Consider the following 19,864-nt stretch of genomic DNA (forward strand, 5'->3'; position numbering starts at 1 on the left):
GCAGGGTTGTGCACCTGAACAGCAGTACAAAGGAAGGCCAGCCACTCCAGCCAGTAAGCCAGCTTCATCAGGGGCATTGGTGATAAAAGGAAGACTATGGAAATTGTGGGCCCTCTCTGGAAGGAAATAGGAAACCTGGAGACCTGGGGTATGGAGAAGGCTGAGGTACTTAATGACTATTTTGCCTCAGTCTTCACTGACAGGAGTTTCAGACACACGGCCCAGGCCTCAGAAGGCAAAGACAGGGACTGAAAGAATGATGAACTGCCCAGTGTAGGAGAAGATCAAATCTGAGTTCATTTTAAGAGCCTGAAGGTCAAGTCCATGGGACCTGATGAGACACATCCATGGGTCCTGAAGGAACTGGTGGATGTAGTTGCTAAGCCATCATCCACCATATTTGAGAAGTCGTAGCATTCCGGTTTTCTGCTTGATTAGAAGAGGGAAGTTTCTGCTGATTAGAAGAGAAACATAACCCCCATTTTTAGAAAGGGAAAAAAGGAAGACCCAGGGAACTACAGGCCAGTCGCTCTCACCGCTGTGCCTGGCAAGATCATGGATCAGGTCCTCCTGGAACCTATGATGATCTTTAAGGTCCCTTCCATCCCAAACCATTCTATGATTCTGTGATTCTAAACTGTGCATTTTGGGTATGCAATGAGAAAAGTCCAATGTTCTTGTAACTTCTGCTAATCAGGGGGAAGTTCATCTGTGAGGCTGCAAAATCATCAGGATTGGGGTTAATCTAAACTGTTTCTAGGTTCATCATTGGCTGCATCACTGGGTGACTAGATTATCCACAAGACTTCCGACCACATAAAAGCACTGATTTCACAAAGAAAATTAGACTGCTTTTTCTCTGACTCAGAAACTTGCCAATAACATAGTCTACATCTTCCAGATGCTTTACTGCAATATCTTTACTAAGAGGTATTAGACAATTTCAGCCTTTAATACATTTGCAGAACTTTGGCTGACATCAAAAAGGCTCACAATTCTGCATTAAGAATGGCAGCATTCAGATGAAAACCTGATTTCATTGATATATGATTATGATTTAATTCTAATCAAATCAATGACAATTAGGTTTTATCATCATCTGATCCATTGAGTCAAAAACAGTCTTTCCATCAACTTGAAGAATGGGAAATTAGTTTTTAAATGCTCCAAACATACAAAGTAATACATTTGTAAGCTGTTAATAGCTATCCCATAAGAGGGCTTAATATTAATGTTGGTAAAATACCTAGAAATGCCTTATCTGTAAAAAGGCCAATTTTGAAATAGCTTTTCACAAGTTTAATTCTATATTTTTTAATTTCTCTACTACAAAGAGAAATGTTATGCAAACACAGTTACAAGTTTCACACTCTCTACAGCTTGTATTGGCAGAATATACCCCATATCAAGCAAACAAGATAAATTATAGTAGAAATGTAACTACTACTAGTTACTAACTAAACGTATTCTTAAGCAGAACAAAACCACTGGCACTTAAAGTAACTGAAAAAGTTTCACCCATGTATCTGCCTCACAGTTTTAAGAGCAACTTCATAAGAGTTTACTGATACAGAGGTTATTTGCACAAAACATCTGCATCCTTTCATTTACTGTAACACAAAAATTGTTACAGTAGTTAATGGGCAAATGTCAAATTTACATTTCAGTAAAAATACGATGTGTGGTTAAAAATAATATAGATTTATCAGGAAAAAAATACAAAAAATTACTACTGTCAAAACAATGGAACATCAAAACTAATTAGAGTAGAAAGCTCATAACAAGAAAAAAAAATAAAGAAAGGTACTTCTATTAATCATAGTTCATATTCAACATTAACGTGTATTTAAAGATCTGGTGGTTTTAACAAAACCTACCTTGTTAGGAAAACCTGTTCCATGACGACCATCCTAATTTAGGACAGAATTTAAGAACACTACCAATTTTACATACATTAACTAGTAAAGTATTACCAAAACTTCCAACAATTCCAACATATCATGGCTCTTTTTTTTTTTTTTTTTTTGTTCAACAACAACAACAACAAAAAGCACAATAAAAATTAAAATAGACACCTAAAAAAAAACAACAGGCTCTACAACAGGTATATTATCATATTATAAAGCACCACAGAGAAAATGCCATCACCATTTACAGAAGCAGGTAAAAATAGACTGAAGAACATTAAGAGATGATGTTCAGTGGTATTAGCCATCTTATTAAATGGCTTGTAACTGCTCAGGCAAACGGAAAATTTTTACTTCCTAGGTGCTTTATAACAGTTCAACAAAATGCAGAGATGATATCTAAAGCTGCTATTTTATTTTGGGCTTCTGGAGTTTAAAGGTCTCTCTCTATACACATGCATACTTTTAAATTTTAGTGTACTCCTCTGAGAGTGCAAGATGCAGTAAGCCACTTTTTGACTGGGAGGAGTTGCCTAGTACCTGTCGTCCTCCGGAGATGCATGCTCGATATGAATCCTGGGACTAGTAGGTCGTCTCCTCTCTAGGGAGGGGGACCATCTACCCCTGTTTGCCCGTTCAATAAAACAGGAAAAAAACAGGATATTTAGTTCGTGATATAATTAAATATAAGCAATTTGGGACTGGAAAAATACCCCAAAAAGTAATGAAAGTGTGTCATTTAATTATTTTTTCTGTTTTCTAATTTCCTGGTATACTATTCTTATGGCTGCTTACTGCACAACTATTTCAGCTGAAACAAAGAAAATGTGCTCCCAAAGAAGCAGAATTTCATGCGTGTACCATAAGGTTTCAAATGTTCTCCAAAGCTAGACTATCTAAAAGCCTATCATCTCCATATAAAATTGTAATTCTAGAAGCTTTGCAAAGACTGAATTTTCTATTGACTGGCATATTGTTAAGCTAATCTCTCCTAACTCTTTGTACTGAAAATGCATCCTTGGTAAAAATGTGGGACTGTGAATTATATGAAAAATTCTGAGGCATAAAGTGACCATTTTCTGGAACACACAGAGAGAGTCATTCTCTGTTCCATTCATCTGCTTATAGAGATGTCTTGCTCTGACTGTAATGGATGTACTGTATGCCTACTAACAAGAAATTCTGCATATTTTAAGAGCTACACTTTTGAGTAAATATATATATATCACAAAAGTGATTTAACCACAACCACCTAAGGCAATTGTTTCTTCATATTCTGTTCCCTTTGAAGTTTTCCTAGCAGCAGCACATATGTCATTTCAGCACCAAAGTAGTGCTGAACAAACCAGAGTTCAAGTTTTAGAGCAGTATGGCAGCACTGATTACTTCCTAATACAGTTCTCTTGCAGAATCAGAAAGATTAAAAGGTTAAGGTTGCACATATTTGTGTTAATTTTCTGATAATTTGTGTTAATTTTCTGATAATTTCTCAGTATCCCTGCAGCACGACAGCAGATTGTTATATAGGTAAATTAAAAAATAAAAAATAAAAAGTAGTCAAGATTGTGAATGAATAGTAGTGTCTTATGTGATTTTTTTTTTCTTTAAAAATCTCATTTTGTCTGGAGACAGGAGTTGGACTCAATGATCCTTGTGGGTCCCTTCCAACTCAGGATACTCTGTGATTCTGTGATTTAATTTACAATTTTATATACATAGTATACTAAAGACTGACATTTTTGTGTATTTTGATGTAATGTTATGTGGTTGTAAGAGTGTATGTGTAACAATTTAGAAAAATCAAAAAATACTGATTAATTTACAAAAACAGCAAACATTTATGTAAACACTGCATAAATATGTAATATTCACTTTCTGAGGCATCCTTCCAGTCCATGTAATAAGGAAAAGGGTTTGATTTATGGAACATGCAAATAACAAAGCTTTCAAGGAGATTAGCATCACTTGAACATTGAGGTAGATCAGAAGTTTCAAGAAAAAATAGGTTGTAAGCAGTTAGTTTATTTTTCTCTCCAAAGCAAGAGTTAAAGAAAATGTTAATGCATCAGTGCACTCAAAGCCCTTAATATGCTGATATCCACTATAAGTATCAAATAGCATTTGATAGAATTAACTACATCATGCAGTATGAACTTTGAGAACATGCTCTTTCACCAAATTTTTAATGACTGTGAGCAGACAATGCAGACAAACATGCAATAACCTATTCCTTTACATGTTTGAAAATAACTGAAAACACAATGCATTATATACCTAATGCAAGCAGTTATTTTACTGTACATAATTTTAAATGTAAATAATGACGATCAACATTGCTGTTACAGACATGCAATATAAATGCCTTAATGCTTCAGACTTACTAAAAAAAATACAAAAATTAACATTACATCAGAACCAGTCTTAATTGGATCAAATGACAGTTCTAACTGTTCTGTTATCTACTTATAAGTAGCTAATAGACAATTGTTCAGCTTTGTATCCTGTTTGGGTGGTAATGAACAGCAGATATTAAAAATCCTAGAGATCTCAAACATTTTAAGTCTTACTTCAGTGAATCACCTCAGAGTGAGTCTAACAGAGTTTGGCCACATTTTGCAGACATGCAGACAGTGTTACATGAACTCATCACCAGGCTGTGCTCTTCAGTTTTACTTGCTCACAAGTCCTCTACCTAAACTTCTCAGGATCAAAGCATACAAACATTCCCAATCTGTACCACTGATTTTGTGCTAACTGCTATTACAATAATTTCTTTCAATATAAGAAACTCATGTCAATAAGCCACACTTCATATTATTAAGTAACGATTACTACAATCTTAAATATCACCAGATAATCTAGGGAAGATGCTACAATGATGAGAAAGCACAGCTGAATTGGTTTTGGACAGTGCATATAAGTCCTATGCCTATGGGTTTTCCTCACTTGAGGCTAGTGTTTGCACACAGATGATGCTGTTTTAGGACATGATACATAATTACACAGAAAAAAACACAGAGATTTTGAGCCACAGTGAAGAAGACAATGAAAAATCACACTACAGAAAGTAGTGGCAGCAAAAACTTTTCATGGCTTTACAGAGTAACTATGTCTATCTTATAAACTAACATGTCTTGTAAATCATCACAAACCTCAACAAGATGATTATTTTCACCAAAAAAATAGGGATAGGTCAAAAAAATAAATAAATAATCATGGTGCAACTGAATTGGTAAGGCCTGGACCTTTTTGAATGTCCTAGTATACACCATGTCAAAAGGAAAAATATGAAGGGTTAGGTTCATTATCAAACTATTTCATTTAATGAAAATAGTTTGCCTGTATCAGGGCAAGGTCAGTTTGCCAGTCAAATCATGAAGACTTTCCTTGCTCAAGTGACATAGCTTACAGGAGGAGAAGAGGAATTTTTTGTTTGTTTTTAGTGCAACAAGACTTGTATTTTCCTAATAATAATATATATATTATATATATTGCTAAAAGTAGTTTTCTGCAGGTGTTTGTGGATCAACACAACTTTTATTGACACAGCAACATCTTAAAAAATAATTATTCCAATCATTTCAAATGACAAAAATTATATTTTTTGGAAGTGTTTTCACTGAATAATTAACATGGAGAAATAGAACTCTATGGTCAGTCAGCATCATTTTGTTAAAAAAAAGTCAAGTGGACCACTTTATCTCTTGATCTCAAATACAATTTAATTTATACCCTCTCAGGCAAAAGGTTGAGCAAAATGGGTAGAAAGAATTTTCCACTGGTAAGTATACCTAAAATTTTGTTCAAGAAAGAATTTTCCACTGGTAAGTATACTTAAAATTTTGTTCAAGAAAAGATGTAGTTCCACATTTAGAATTCCATTTGTATATTTTGAGGGTTTAAAGCCTACATTTAAAATAAAATCTACAACTCCATTCTGTGAATAAAAAAAGAAGCCACAAAAACAATTAACAGTACCTTCAACATAGGTCCTCTTACACATACACCGATTAAAAAGTAGTGCTTTACAAATTAGACTTCACAAAACCCTAGCGTTTCTCTTTGCTAAAAGCAGGACCAACTACACCTGGTTGCATAATCTCTTCTTGAGGAGTCTCCAGCAATAAAGGCTAGACAACCTTTTCTAGATCATCTATCAGAGTGTTTCATTATACTTGCTTTCCAAAAGCTTTTCCTAAGAGCTTTGTGAACTTGTAACATCAATGAACGTGTCTTACTGTAATTTAAGTACCTTATCTAATCTTGCTCAGCACAGACATAAATGCTTTCTACATTCCTTGAACTTAATTCCTGTTCTTCAAACTAGACTCCTCTATCATTACATGCAACTGACAACTAATCTTACACTCTTACACTAAAGTGTTAGCACACACATTCAACAGTGGAGTAGGAAATCTTCTAAAATTAGTATACCCCCAAACTAAAATATTAAATTGGTGATTTAGTTGTTGGTGTTTGTTTTTTTTTTAAATGTAGTATGTTCCTCCACAAATCGGACTACATTAGGGATGAAGACAAAACAAAACAAAACAACAACTATGTCTAAATTAAAAATAAAAATAAAAAATCCTGTCATTAATCCTCTGAAAAAGCCATATATCTTTTTATTTGCCACAAAACCATCATGGAAATACAAAACCTGAATTTCATAAAAAAGAGTGTTCTGCACACCATGAAGGACCCCAAGTCAGAAGCAATTTTTTAGTCACCCTCTAAGTGACTAAAGGACTTATAAAGCAAAAATGTAAAAGTTTCAGAGATAGACATATATTCTAGATCAGGATCAGAGACAATTTGGCAAAATCTAGTGCTTAGTAGAAGCAGAGGCCACTAACATAGACTAAACACTTCTCTTTATGAGCAGCACATAAAAAATGCTGCTGATTCTATTTGGTGCCTAGTGGGCAGAAGTTGCTGAGATGAATCATAAAGACACAATAGACATAGTTAACATCAGTGACAGATTTAGATTTCAGTATGTAATTTTAACTATGATATTTTACAGTTGCCAACTACCATTTCTTTGAATATTCAGCTTGATGTCTGGCATCTTGAAATGAAACTACTAAACATACACTGCTTATATCCATATATTGTTGCATTAAATAGCTGCTTACAGATGAATACAACTGCATATATCTATCACACATAGTAATATGATACTACTATAAATTTTATAAAAAATCTAGAATGGCATCCTGTGTTTTGCTGGGGGCGGCCTTATTTCTGTCAAAATTTTTGTTTTGGACAACCAGGTACATATGAGATATGATATTATGATATCTTGTGCTTTATCTTAAAAAGGAATGAACTAGTGAAGATCTAGTTGAGATATATCAGCAGGACATGAGTCAGTCCTATCCAACAAGAGCACAGCTTGAGAACAGCACAGTTCCAGTCAAGGAGCATCAGGAGGTGAGGGAGGAGGGAAAGGGAAATTCCCCAAATACACACACACACACACACACAAAAAAAAAAAAAAAAAAAAAAAAGAGAGAGAGAGAAACCTTGTCTCAAAGAAAAAAGTAAGTTCTCACAGCCTTTCTTCACAGGTCCTCTCCCACAATAACGTAAATGATGCAACAGTTTTCATTACCATACTGTGGGTTGACTGACACAGCAATTTCACATAATTAGCCACCATATTTGTGATACACTGAACTGCTGAAATTGTAATTGTGCCATAGTCCATGGCAACCTATTGCCTTTAGCAAAGCTAAAATCTCCCCCTAAAACAGTATAATTCTTAGCCAAAAAACAGCAGGTGATGAAAAATTCCCTCGTGGAACAATCCCATCTGCCAAACACACCAACAGTATTTAGTTCAGCTAAGATTTTGAAGCAAGTTTTTGTAATATTAGAGATCAGAAAATAAAATATAATGCCTACACAATAGAAGTGACACAACAATATTTCATTTAAACTGCAAACATATCTTCTTAAGACTTATGTGAGCCTTAATATAATGTCACAGAGTGAAAAGAAATCTCAATGCAGTGACTTGCCTTGTAATTGCAAAAGCAGATGCAGCAGATTAGATTAAAGAAGCAATGAAGTTTGGCTGGATGTCTTACAGAAAATACATTGCTAGACAAACTACAGTTCAGGTTTGAAATATGAGTTTTGTCACATAATTTATAAATTATGTCACCACCTTTTTAGCAGTCCACAAAGCAGGCAAGAAATAAATGTAATACTTTTTAGCAAATGGTGATGAAGATTAACAATCAAGTGGTACTTCATCAAAATACTTAACACTGCAATGTTATTATCAGCATACTGAGGACTTCTGCAAACAATGACATCAGCTTGAACTAAAACAAGGAAAGAAGCCAGAAGCAGTTATAAGCTCCAAGACACAATTTACACGACATACATGAATATAGGAGCAAAAATGTCTACAAATACCAAAGCAGACATGAATGTACAGGAACGTAGAGTACTCATATAAAGAAAACCAAAACTGATAAAAATCACCAGCACAGATGACAAGAAATTCATAAGTTTTTATTTTATACCTTTCTCGTTCTGGTGAATGCAAACTAGTATCTGGTCTCAAGCAGTTGGTACTAGCACTCCTAGCCCTGTCAAGGGAGGGCTGTAGTTCACTAGTGCCAGTGCATTGCATCCAATGGTAGAAGAGAAAGAAAAAGAAAACAAAGAAAGGAATACAATGTTAGATATTAACTCATAAAATAATGCTCTCTTTACAGAAAATGTAGAATCACAATGATTTAATTAAGGAAAACATAAAAGAGCTGACTGGATGACAGTGCCAAGATTTGTTTAGAAAATAAAACCAAATAAAAGACTGCTATATTTTTTTTTTTTTGGTAAGACTGTTGAAATGTTTAAAACTGAATGAGACAGAACAACGTCCACTTGTAAGAAAGCGGAATGAGAAATACCAATCAATCAAAATCCTTATTAAAAGAGGTAAATCTTAAGCCAATATAAAAGGATGTGATACACTGCATATGATGTGAAATCACTTTACAATGAAACTCATTTAGTTTATAAATCCATATTAAATACCAAACAGGAGAGGTGATTAACCCTCAGTTTCTTACCTAACCAGGAGGTCATCTCCAAATTTCGGTATTCGTGAATTAAGGCAATCACGAAGGAGAGAAATATCCTGTCTAATCACTGATTTGGTCTTAGCACATGCAGGAAGAGTTGAGCTTTGTAAATTAAAATCATTTAAACAAAGTGAAAATAAATTTGACATGTAAGCAAAATTACATACATAAACAAAAGAAAGTAACAAGGAAAAAACATGCAACATACAATGTTAACCGTAAAGAAAACTACCTTATGGAAAGTCTTTTATATGTAGGGGTTAATTTAGACAATATGAAGTTATTTTAGGATTATGTCCCTTAGCTCTCAGTTACCAAAAGTATATGAAAAACTAATTTATTTTATAAGGCAAGACTATTTATTCCCCAAGAAGTCACTAACTACTTAAAGGGGACTCTAAATACTTCTTACCTGTATAGGTTCCAATTAGTACCATTTTCTAGTAAAGGCATCTTGGGTGGTAATGTTTTATAGTGCCTAACAGAACTTCTTGAATGTGGTAGAACAGAAAAGAAAAGAGAACAACATAAAAACATGCCAAAAATAAAAAGATAGATAAAAGTAAGGCAAGATTGACCAGAACTTAAAATAAATGCACAATATTTTACTATATTTATTAGCTGCATGAGTAGATTTCTCAATATATGTTCTCAGTTCTACTACCATGATAGCTATCTGGGGGACAAATTTTTGTGATTACACTTCCGTTAAAACAGCCCATGAATTCATGACAATACTAGTACAGCTTAGATTTTGTACTGGTAATGAAAGTAATCTAAATTCCCTCTACTGAGATTTTTAATCAAAATATACAAGCTCTCGTAAAGGATTAGGCTGCTGTTTGTTTCTCTTGGTAAAGCCTTATTTAGATCTACAGAGACTTCAACTGAGACAAGCTTCCAAAGTCAAGTATGAAATGCTTGCTAAAAAAGTGATACCACAACATCAGTTATAGATGTATTAGCAACTGGCATTTCTGAATATTAAAGTCTTTTAGAAGCGGTGTATCAGCTTCAAAATCTAATTAATTGTTATTAATAATCACAAGCTACTTAAAAAGCAGGAAGATCTACTACATCAGCCAGCATTGCAGCTCTCCATGCTGTATGACAATTGTCTGATACCATCACTCATGGTACATGAGATTTTAGAACAGGAAACTTTTACTACCCAAGCGAACAAGGGAGAAATGTAAAGGCAGACAGTGCCTGACTAATGGGAATCATAACATTCAATGGTTAAGGTTTAAAAAATTTTCCATTTACCCAACCAGGCCACAGCTGTGGTGCTATTAGCAGAAGGGCCTGCAGCCTTAAGGAGTTTGCCAGCTTCAGGAGCAGTCTGTCCCAACAGGGCATTTTGATTCCTACTGGGACTTGGACCTCAGCACAGCAGATCAAAATTACAAACCTGGCTAAATCATAATCAGATAAAACAACTGTCTTTCTGGGAACCCTACTATTCGTAAAAGCCTGAGAAGGCAACAGAGGAGCTCCTGCTGACCACTCCTGCTGTACAGGTTTAGCTGTCATCACTGCTGACTAGCAGGGATCACTGTGATGTTGCAAAGCTGGAGTAAAGGTATGGTTATTAATCATATTGATTCTATCATAGTAGCAGAGTATGAGTACTAGGTGTGAGCTAAGACATGGACTGTGACTTTTCCCTGGTCTAAGGCATAGGTGCATTTTCCTTCCACTGTATCTGGTCTAAGCCTATAATCATGTACAGATGGTCAGGATGGACAGCTAGGAATAACACTGTAAACTGGTGAAGCAAACTAACCATAAATCTTGACTTTGTAGCTTGGACCATCTCATATTAATATTTCTTTCACGTAACATGAAACACTTAACACTTATATCCCATTTTATGCTGAAGCTGTCTCAACAATTAATTAAGACATTATTCAGCAAGCTGTCTAGAAAACAGGAATAATGTCTTATAATTCTCTTTCTAACATGAATAACTGTCAGGCCACTATGAATGAGAAAGGAGGAAAAATGGCAGCTACCATGTGGACAAAATTTTTGTTGAAAGCATTTCTTGGCATGGGTAATGGTAATTTTCTGGATATTATTCCAACATGGATTAAACTGCATAAGCCTCAGAGTTATATTTAACAGTCAATCTACTTTATTCTGTTGCCTGCATAGTCCCGTTCAATATGCTATTAAAAGTACTTTGTTTTATAGTATGACATTACTGTTACTTTAACAACTCTTTAATTTTATATTTGTTACTCTCATAAGTTGTTAATTTATTACTGTAATAACTTATTTTACTAATTTGGGATAATTTGTTACTTTTCTTAATTCTAAGAAAATAAGAGCAAAAATTAGAAAAGGAAAAAGGCAAGGAAGGGCTGCACTCTAGTGTCGCTGTTACCTAGCTGCCCATGCACAACTTTCAGCTGGTTAGCTGCCAGATGGGCTAGTAGATTTGTAACACAATTGGAAATCTATAGCAGCTAGACAAAGGGCATCAAAAGTTTATGATACAATATTTACTTCATGCATTAAGCAAGAATTTAAACTCTGTCATTGAAAAATTATAATGAAAATTACAGTCTTTAATGGGGAAAAGAAAAAGCACAGAGCTGGAGGTGGTTAAGGTATAAAGCTATAGAAAGTGTAGCAAAAAGAAAAAGGGCAGAAGGAGGAGGCAGAGAAAAATTAGTATGACATGACAATAAACTGATAAAATAGCAAGGAGTGAAGAGATTAAGTAAAAACCTAAAATGTTGAGGCAAAAGCTTTTTAGATGAAATATGAGAATTACACAACTCATAAGTAAAATTTAAATTTTAATGTAACAGATGCAGTGATGCTCAGCTGTGTTTATTGTTTGTTTTTGGGAGAGTTATTGTATTTTATTTATTTACTTTTGTATTTATTATTTTGCTATTAAACAGTTTATCAGAACCCTATCACACCATCTTTGATGCTCTTTTTTCTATTTTGATGAAGACAATTACAATTTTGTTGATTCTAAATTGAATATTTTTGACACAATCTGACCTTTATTATTAACCAAGTTAACAGATGTGGTATGAGAAACAAGGGGGCCATAGTTATGTTTGCTAGATTAAGATATTTCATTTTTGTTTAGTTTCTCAGCATTCAGAACTGTTAACACAGAGAGCTCCAAGATTGAAGATGAGCTCAAACTGCAAAGTTTCTGCCTAAATCAAATTCAAAGGAAAAAAAATATTATGAAACCCCTCAAATCTGGCAGTGTGAGGGAGCCTTTAAATCACACTCTCCTTAAGCACCTTGCTCTTCCCTACAAATGTTCAAAGTCACCGTGAGATTTGGTGTCACAAGTAAAGATTGTTGGCTTGTGCTTGACTGTAATACAGACATAATAAATGGAAATAAAGGCAAACAAAAACAACTCAAAAAGAACGTCTGAAATTATAATAACACTGCCATGCATTGGTGGTCAGGACTTCTGTGACTGGACGGATAATTTACGACAAAATACAACTGCAAAATCAGAAATTCTTTAGCTGCTTCAATCCTTACTATGGAAGTTTACAAACATACATATACATCTTGATCTGATTTAAAACAAACAAAACAAAAAAAGAATAACTGACACCTGGATCACAACATACTGGGAAGTTCTGTACATACTGGGATGCAGGGCACACAAAGCATACATAACTGACCAGAGGTGTTGATGATTACCAGATTCCTGTATTTACCTGATGGTATGTAGGCACTCTGCACTTCTTCCTCGTTTTGCTCTGGGCAGCATAAGAAGCTCACTGCACAGACAGGATGGATGGTGAGTGAAACAGATAGAATTATGAAGCATTAGATGACATGGGTTATGCCAATGATTTGCAAATAAAAACATAAAAAGAAACAAGAAACTTCCATCCAGATACGTAGCCTGCTAATGTTCAAACCCACACTGCACTTCTCAAAGAATGTGAGCCAAAAAATGCCTGTGGTAACTACATTTTCAAGCAAATCCTTTCACTGCAGCATGTAATTTTGTAGAGTTTCTCCCCTTAAAATTCAGCAGTACTGTTTCATGTTCTTCATGAATTCTGTCAGGAATCCCAAAATCAGTTACGTTTCTCTAATAACCTCCTTTCTCATGAATCAATTCATGAAGACACACTTTAGGAAAAAAAAATGTTTTTTTATAAGCCACAGAAGTATACATGACAAAAGCAGGGAAGGTTTGTTACTAATGCACTGCAAAGCAATTTATAGAAAGAGTAACCAGTCACCCTTTAGGGAAAAATAGGTGTTCACTGGAAATATTATGTTTGGACAAATACAAGTTCTGACTGATAGCTCTTTGGAGTATTTTGCAATGCAATGCTAAAAAAAAAAAAAAAAAGCTTATCAGCCAGACTTCTTGTTTCTTATTGTTTCCAATTCAGAAAAATCAGCCATTTATTCCATTATTCATTTACTGCAACCAAACACATGTTACATCCAAGCAAGATGGTAAAATTAATATATATTTATGCCTATGGTAAGTATGATTATGGTATGAAATATCCGTAGAATTAATCCTGTAGTTTTATGCACTTCAGCACAATCAGAAAGACAAAGCCCCCAGTTTTCAAATTACTGTAAATATGAAAGTAAAGCTAAACTTCATGGAAACATGGTATTTTAAAAGAAGCTGGGAATCATATGAAGTACTATGGTGAGAGAGAGAGAAAAGATTACAAAATGTAAAAAGTAGCACTTTTTCAATGTGTTCTGTACTTCATACCATTATAAACTGACCTATTTACTTGATGTAGCTTAGGTAATATTTATCTAAAGTTCTGAACTAGGAAGACTAAAACAATGGCTTGTTAGTCACATCTGAGATTTAAGTTTGTATCTGGAACCACTAGCCTGATTTTGATGCAACAAAATGTATTAAAGGTGAACTGAATCGTTTTCTTGGATTTTTGCGTATTTTTTTAAAGCAAAAATTGCATTCCTAATCTTAGAGCACTGACAGCATTTATATGCAAGTTTCCAAATTACAAATACATGTGCATTTTAGGAAAAAGTTATAATTTTCTGTAATTAGTTAAGAGTTTTGTGATTTTCTTGCAAAAACTGAGGAAATTATTATCAAAACACTATACACAAGAAGTTTCATGCACTGCTTTAATATCTGAGACAGTATCTGGAGAAGCAGGATAAAATCTAAAAGACAGCAGATGCAAAATTCACATTAAATCACAGGGTACTTTGTTAATATTTATTCTACCTTTGCTGAGCCAAAGCCAAAGAGCCCATTTTTAATGAGCCCATGGCAAACAGTAATACGTAACTCATCCAAAAAAAAAAGGGTAGAAAACAGCAAATTCACCATGAAAGCCTCCTCAAGAAAAAAAAAAGAAAAAAAAGAACCCCTAGCAATATATTACTGATAATATAAGATGATACTGGTAGTTCTACAACAAATTAAGACTGTTTTGGATACATTTAAAATAAAAAATATTATTCTAAAACAAGGGGTTTCTAATGGGAATATTTAAGGACTCAGATTAACAGATATTATTTAGGAATAAAACTAACACTAAAAAGTGAAAAGTGCTATCTCCTTAAAAATCAGATGATTATCCTAAATTCAGAGCAAAGTATACTGATTAGCTAGATTTCCTAGTATTCCTAGCATTTCCTAACAGATTTATATATATATATATAAACATACACATGTTTATATAAACATATATAAAAAAGGTAAAGTGATCAAATCAGTTCCACTGGGAGTGTATCACACCATATGCTTTTGTAACAGACTATAGCAATTATTTTTACAAAAAAATGCTCAAAATATTCACTATTAATTTGGGACCAGTAAAGGATCACTGAAAAAATGATCAAAAGTATTCAGCAACTAAAATTTATGCCATGCAACTATCAGGAAAATACATTCCAAACCAAATTTATGTTGAGTATCTAAAAGAATGTACTTGTTTTGATGAGGGGTTCAGCAAATGAACAACACATAATACTTGCACTAATGACGGTACTAAGACATAGGAATAATAGCAAAAAATATATATATTTTAAATGCCAAAATGTGAAAGAGGATTTCACATCAACAATGAAACTGTTGGGGGATGTGCTTTCACAACAACTATATCAAAAACAAAAGCTGTTTTGATCCTCCCTGTGGTGCTACTTAAATTCCTTGAAAGTCAATGAAATCTGCAAGAGTTAAGCAGTTTCAATAACTGAAGAAACTTGAGGAAAAGAAAATGAAAATGGAAAAAAATGAGACCAGTGCAGTTTATGACTGAAGGAGATTAAGTACAGGCACCCCTGTTTAAATCCTGCAAATCCTGTCTTTGCATCTGATCTTTTAACTTCTGAAAAGTGTCTTCTGAACACCCAAGAACTGAAGTCTGTTTCCTACTCATCAGAACAAATTCAACAGCCCATTGCTGCTGTGCTCTTTTCTGATGGCTCATCTCTGAAAAATTATCAGTGCAAGTCCTGTTCTCCAAGCACACTGCATGCATATATTGTCATTTATATCATGTTTCCAGGCTTTACTACAAGATAATCTTCTATACAGTCATACTTATTTCTAGTGACAAAAGCTACGTTTAAATGTCTCTTCCAAATCTGCTGAATAAGAAAACTATTCAATACATATTTTCAGGAAGACTTTGTATGTATCACTACCTATAACAACTAGTAACATGAAATATTTGCAACAAAGGGAAATTACTGTAATTAGCTTAACTCTAAATCTGATTTCACTACAGTTAAAAAGCATTTCAATTCACCTCTGAAAGGAAATTCAATACAACAATCCAACTTAGTACATACTGCTTCCGATAAACTAAGACACTGGAATTTTAAACTGTTCCAAGTAAACCATTAATTCCCATATGTGTGTTATCATATTTAAAATACAAAACAAAACAAAGCAAAACAAAACAGGCAAGATCATATACAAAACTGAACTAGTTTAACTGGAAAAGCCATCTGTTATTCAATTTCTTTTTGTGTTGCTTCAAAAACTGGACAAAGAGTTCCAGAGATTTTTATATGTATTCCTTCACATGCTTTCACATCGCTACAGAACATGTTTGCTATATTAAATTTACTGTATTATTTAGAAAGGTTTTGTCACTGTTACTCATAAAAAATAGAAACGTACTGCAAAAAAATGGGACTTTACTAGGACAGTTGATTGTATATGAATGGTAAAAGTTTGCCATTATAATTTAGCTATATGATATTTTTCTGTGTATAAAGATGAACCACACAAATTGATAATTCATGTGATGTCACCATTATGTTTCCAAAATACTGAACTGAAAAACCTTGTCTATTTTTCCTTTCAGATAAAAACTAAGCAGAAATCCCCTTTTCCTTCCATTTTATTAGAAGATATTTGTAGATAACTGAAAAAAATGCCTATTAGAGAACACATTATTCTCTGAGGAGTGTATGTAGCTTCTGCATACATTCCAGGGAGGTATATGCATGTGTCAAGCATCAAAGAATCAAAGATTGGATATTTTTCTTAATTGCAAGCACCATAACTATCCTCACTATGCATGTGTATTGGACCAAGTTCACCAGAATGTTAAGCACGATGCTGTGAGACAAATAAGGCAGATGTCCAAAATATATTAATATAGGAATGCAAACTATAGCATATGCAACTTCCAAGTAGTAGGAAGTAATGCCTGGTATTTTACTGACTTCCAAAACAGACAAATATGTTTGTGGTCTCTGTGTTGCAAGAACAGTTAGGGCATATGTGTGGATTTATGGCTTTCTGGCAAAAATCTCTGGGCTGAAGTTCATGAAGTAAACAGCAGAGTACTCTAGGACAAACACCCAAGAACCATTAGTCTAGACACCTGCTACTACTGTCAACCACATTTTCACTAGAAAAGAGGCATAGTTAACTTAATTATGACTAGTTTTTGAAATTAGGATGATTTTCTGTCCATTACTGTCAGACTGTGGTTTTCTGATAAACAATTTAAAATTAAGCAAACCAACAAAGACATTTCTAAACTTGCTTCCAAGTTCAGACTGATGATGTACCTTTCTTGATCAGACAAATACTGACTATCCATGTCTCTGGATCTGTAATCAGCTGGACTTCTGGAGGCATCATGGTGTCTAGTTGGAGAACGTGATCTTCTCATTTGATGGATTTCATCTAAACTCCTGAAAGGCAGATATATGTATGATAATCTTGTTTTTCTCATAAATAATACAGCTTAATGGACAATTATAGTGTACAAGTTGATTGAACCGAGTCTTTTATTCATTAAATTGCTAATATATGCTTTCAAAAAACATACATATTTTTAAAAAATAGATAAAAAAATCCATCTTTAAGTATAGAGTAGTCATTTCTACCATTTTTAGAGCACTGTTTCTTTGTACACAGATGGACTCATTAATAGTATTTTTCAAGCCGGTACTTAAAGAACTATTGTGAAAATATAAGAATTTATAATAGCTCACATGAAATTGTTTTGTGCATTTGTAGCTTCATAGTCAGATTTTTAATGGTTTATTTTGGGCTGTCAAATTTTTGCAGGTCGCTCAAGTATCTCCATATATTCTTAGGATATTGTGAGACAGGATATGTGAATTTTCAGCAGACTTTATTAATTCCAAACTGTGTGTTATACAGAAAAGGAAATGATTCTGCCTAACTTCAGGCAGGCTCTCATCTCCATGACAGGAATTTAAAGCTCTTTTCATATGGGAAAGAACAAGAAAATAAATTACTTTCTTTTTTTGAAGTGCAGATTCTTCCTTTAGTTTAATAATTGCCATAGAAACAAGAAGCACTCATTTTTCAAAGCAGAAAACGAAAGGATAGCTGGGGTTGACTATGAAATATTTTGTTTCTGCATCTTGCTTATAGATCATAGAATCATAGAATCATAGAATATCCTGAGTTGGAAGGGACCCTTAAGGATCATCAAGTCCAACTCTTGACACCGCACAGGTCTACCCAAGTTCAGACCATGTGACTAAGTGCACAGTCCAATCTCTTCTTAAATTCAGTCAGGCTCGGTGCAGTGACCACTTCCCTGGGGAGCCTGTTCCAGTGTGCAACCACTCTCTCTGTGAAGAACCCCTTCCTGATGTCCAGCCTAAACTTCCCCTGCCTCAGCATAGATAGGAGGATGCAGACATTTTCCAACAAAAACACATATATATGTTTGCAAAAGAAGGATGAAGAATAGTCTCATTCTCTCAACTATAAAAAGAAAACTCTGTGCCAAAGTCTTTTTTACATACAGCCATACCTCTTTATTGAAGATGTATAACTGAAGTGCTACAGCAAGTGATTTTGTTGGACAGTCAAATAATTTAATGTAAAAGAACTGAAGTAACAGACGGGGATGCATGCAGGAACTTAAGAAGCACGCATAATTTCAGTGTACAAGGACAGCACATATGACATGAAGAATAGAAATGCAGAAAAGGGATCATCAGGATTCTCAAATGGAAGAAGAAGCTGGTTTCCTAAAATATACCACCATTTTGAAACACCTCAGACACTTTATCTATGAGACTCAAAGCCTGCTTTAACCACTCCTGCTGACTCTTTCCGAATAGTTATATTTTCATCACTACCATTATCTTCATCATCTTCCAAAGAGCATCAATATCAATCAGAGGCAAAGGACAGAAAAAGATGTTGCAGACAACAGTTAGGAGAGCATGGTATTAAATGATCAGTAATGGAATTCCAACAGATCCTGAAACAATGCACAAGGATGTCACTGGAGCATAGAATGTTGTACACAAAATTAACCTAAAAATGGGAAATTTTCAGTGAACTACCACAGCCAGTGGGCAATAAAATTACCAACAAAACAGTTTGAGTTCTTGCTGTAATTCAAAACCGAAGTTTCCTAGAAACAACAGGAAATGAAATCTGGTAAAAACTAGTCTAATATTTAAGGTTCCATGAGAGGTTGCAAGAAAAGCTTATTGCCCTGGACAATAAAAGGAGCAAAAGTGGGTCAAGTTTGTTGTTAAAACTGTCTAATATGGCACTACTCAAAAAAATCATAAAGAATGAAAATGAAAAGGTCTGAAAGGATCCTCCCATTAATAAGTTGTCTACGAAAAGCAGTAGATGCAGAAAAGAGTGGTTTATAAATCGCTGCTTGATTTTGCAAACAATATTTTACTTTTTCCATTAAGAATGTCAAATTATAAATATAATAGGTAATTTAAAATTGCTGTTATGTTGAGAGAAGTTCGATTCATATTTATTATACAATTTATACGTGTCATTATTTATTGTCCTACAAAAATACATAAATGACTTTATGTAAGATTCAGTCACTGATTGAAAAGCATTTCTGAACCCATGTGTTAGTTGCATGTACTAGTTGTGGTAGAGCAAACAAGGATGATGAATCACAGGGAAAATATCAGTAAAAGATACGTCTTAAAGTTATTCATCTCATGGATTCTCTTGAGTAATTAAGAAGTGTATACATCAAGTTCAAATAACACACAGTTAAACTGAGATACAATTTTTTTGTAAAAAAAAAAAAAAAGAGAGAGAGAGAGAAAATGCTGAAGAGGAGATAAGTAAACAGGTACCATTGACAGATTACACAAACTTGAAATCACCCGGTTTCACTTGCTTGTGATGCCTACCTCTGTAATGGCACATTTGGTAAACGTGAACGGGTCCTGCCCTGATCTTCGCCACGGTGAGGAGATACGGAACGTGAACGATGATGTGTTGTTCTTTGCTGTTCTGGCACAGTTAGCGTTGTAGATTTACTTTCTCTAGCACTAGATCTATAAGCTACTGTTAAGAGGGCAACAAAAGGAAATTAGAGAATAAAAGTGTGAGTTTGGAAT

The 19,864-nt window shown here is 34.2% G+C and overlaps 1 protein-coding gene across 50 annotated transcripts in view; it reads right to left on the reverse strand.

Annotated features, from left to right (window-relative positions):
* Nucleotides 1-19,864, reverse strand: part of RIMS1 (regulating synaptic membrane exocytosis 1) — a 312,325-nt gene that overhangs the window by 99,540 nt on the left and 192,921 nt on the right. For 17 of the 50 annotated variants that reach the window (XR_011095287.1, XM_068678176.1, XM_068678174.1 and 14 more), the window contains 7 exons: nucleotides 19,655-19,811; nucleotides 17,057-17,182; nucleotides 12,721-12,783; nucleotides 9,423-9,500; nucleotides 8,999-9,112; nucleotides 8,447-8,536; nucleotides 2,448-2,531 (listed from right to left, as the gene is read on the reverse strand). Coding sequence is in view for 49 of the 50 variants with exons in the window: in XM_068678176.1 (XP_068534277.1) it covers nucleotides 2,448-2,531; nucleotides 8,447-8,536; nucleotides 8,999-9,112; nucleotides 9,423-9,500; nucleotides 12,721-12,783; nucleotides 17,057-17,182; nucleotides 19,655-19,811 (712 nt within the window). In the remaining variant the exon portion in view is untranslated. The remainder of the gene's footprint in view (nucleotides 1-2,447; nucleotides 2,532-8,446; nucleotides 8,537-8,998; nucleotides 9,113-9,422; nucleotides 9,501-12,720; nucleotides 12,784-17,056; nucleotides 17,183-19,654; nucleotides 19,812-19,864) is intronic. The other 33 variants (XM_068678182.1, XM_068678180.1, XM_068678224.1 and 30 more) reach the window with 12 other exon arrangements.

This window comes from Anas acuta, chromosome 3 (assembly GCF_963932015.1).
Source record: "Anas acuta chromosome 3, bAnaAcu1.1, whole genome shotgun sequence".
Taxonomy (NCBI): Eukaryota; Metazoa; Chordata; class Aves; order Anseriformes; family Anatidae; genus Anas; species Anas acuta.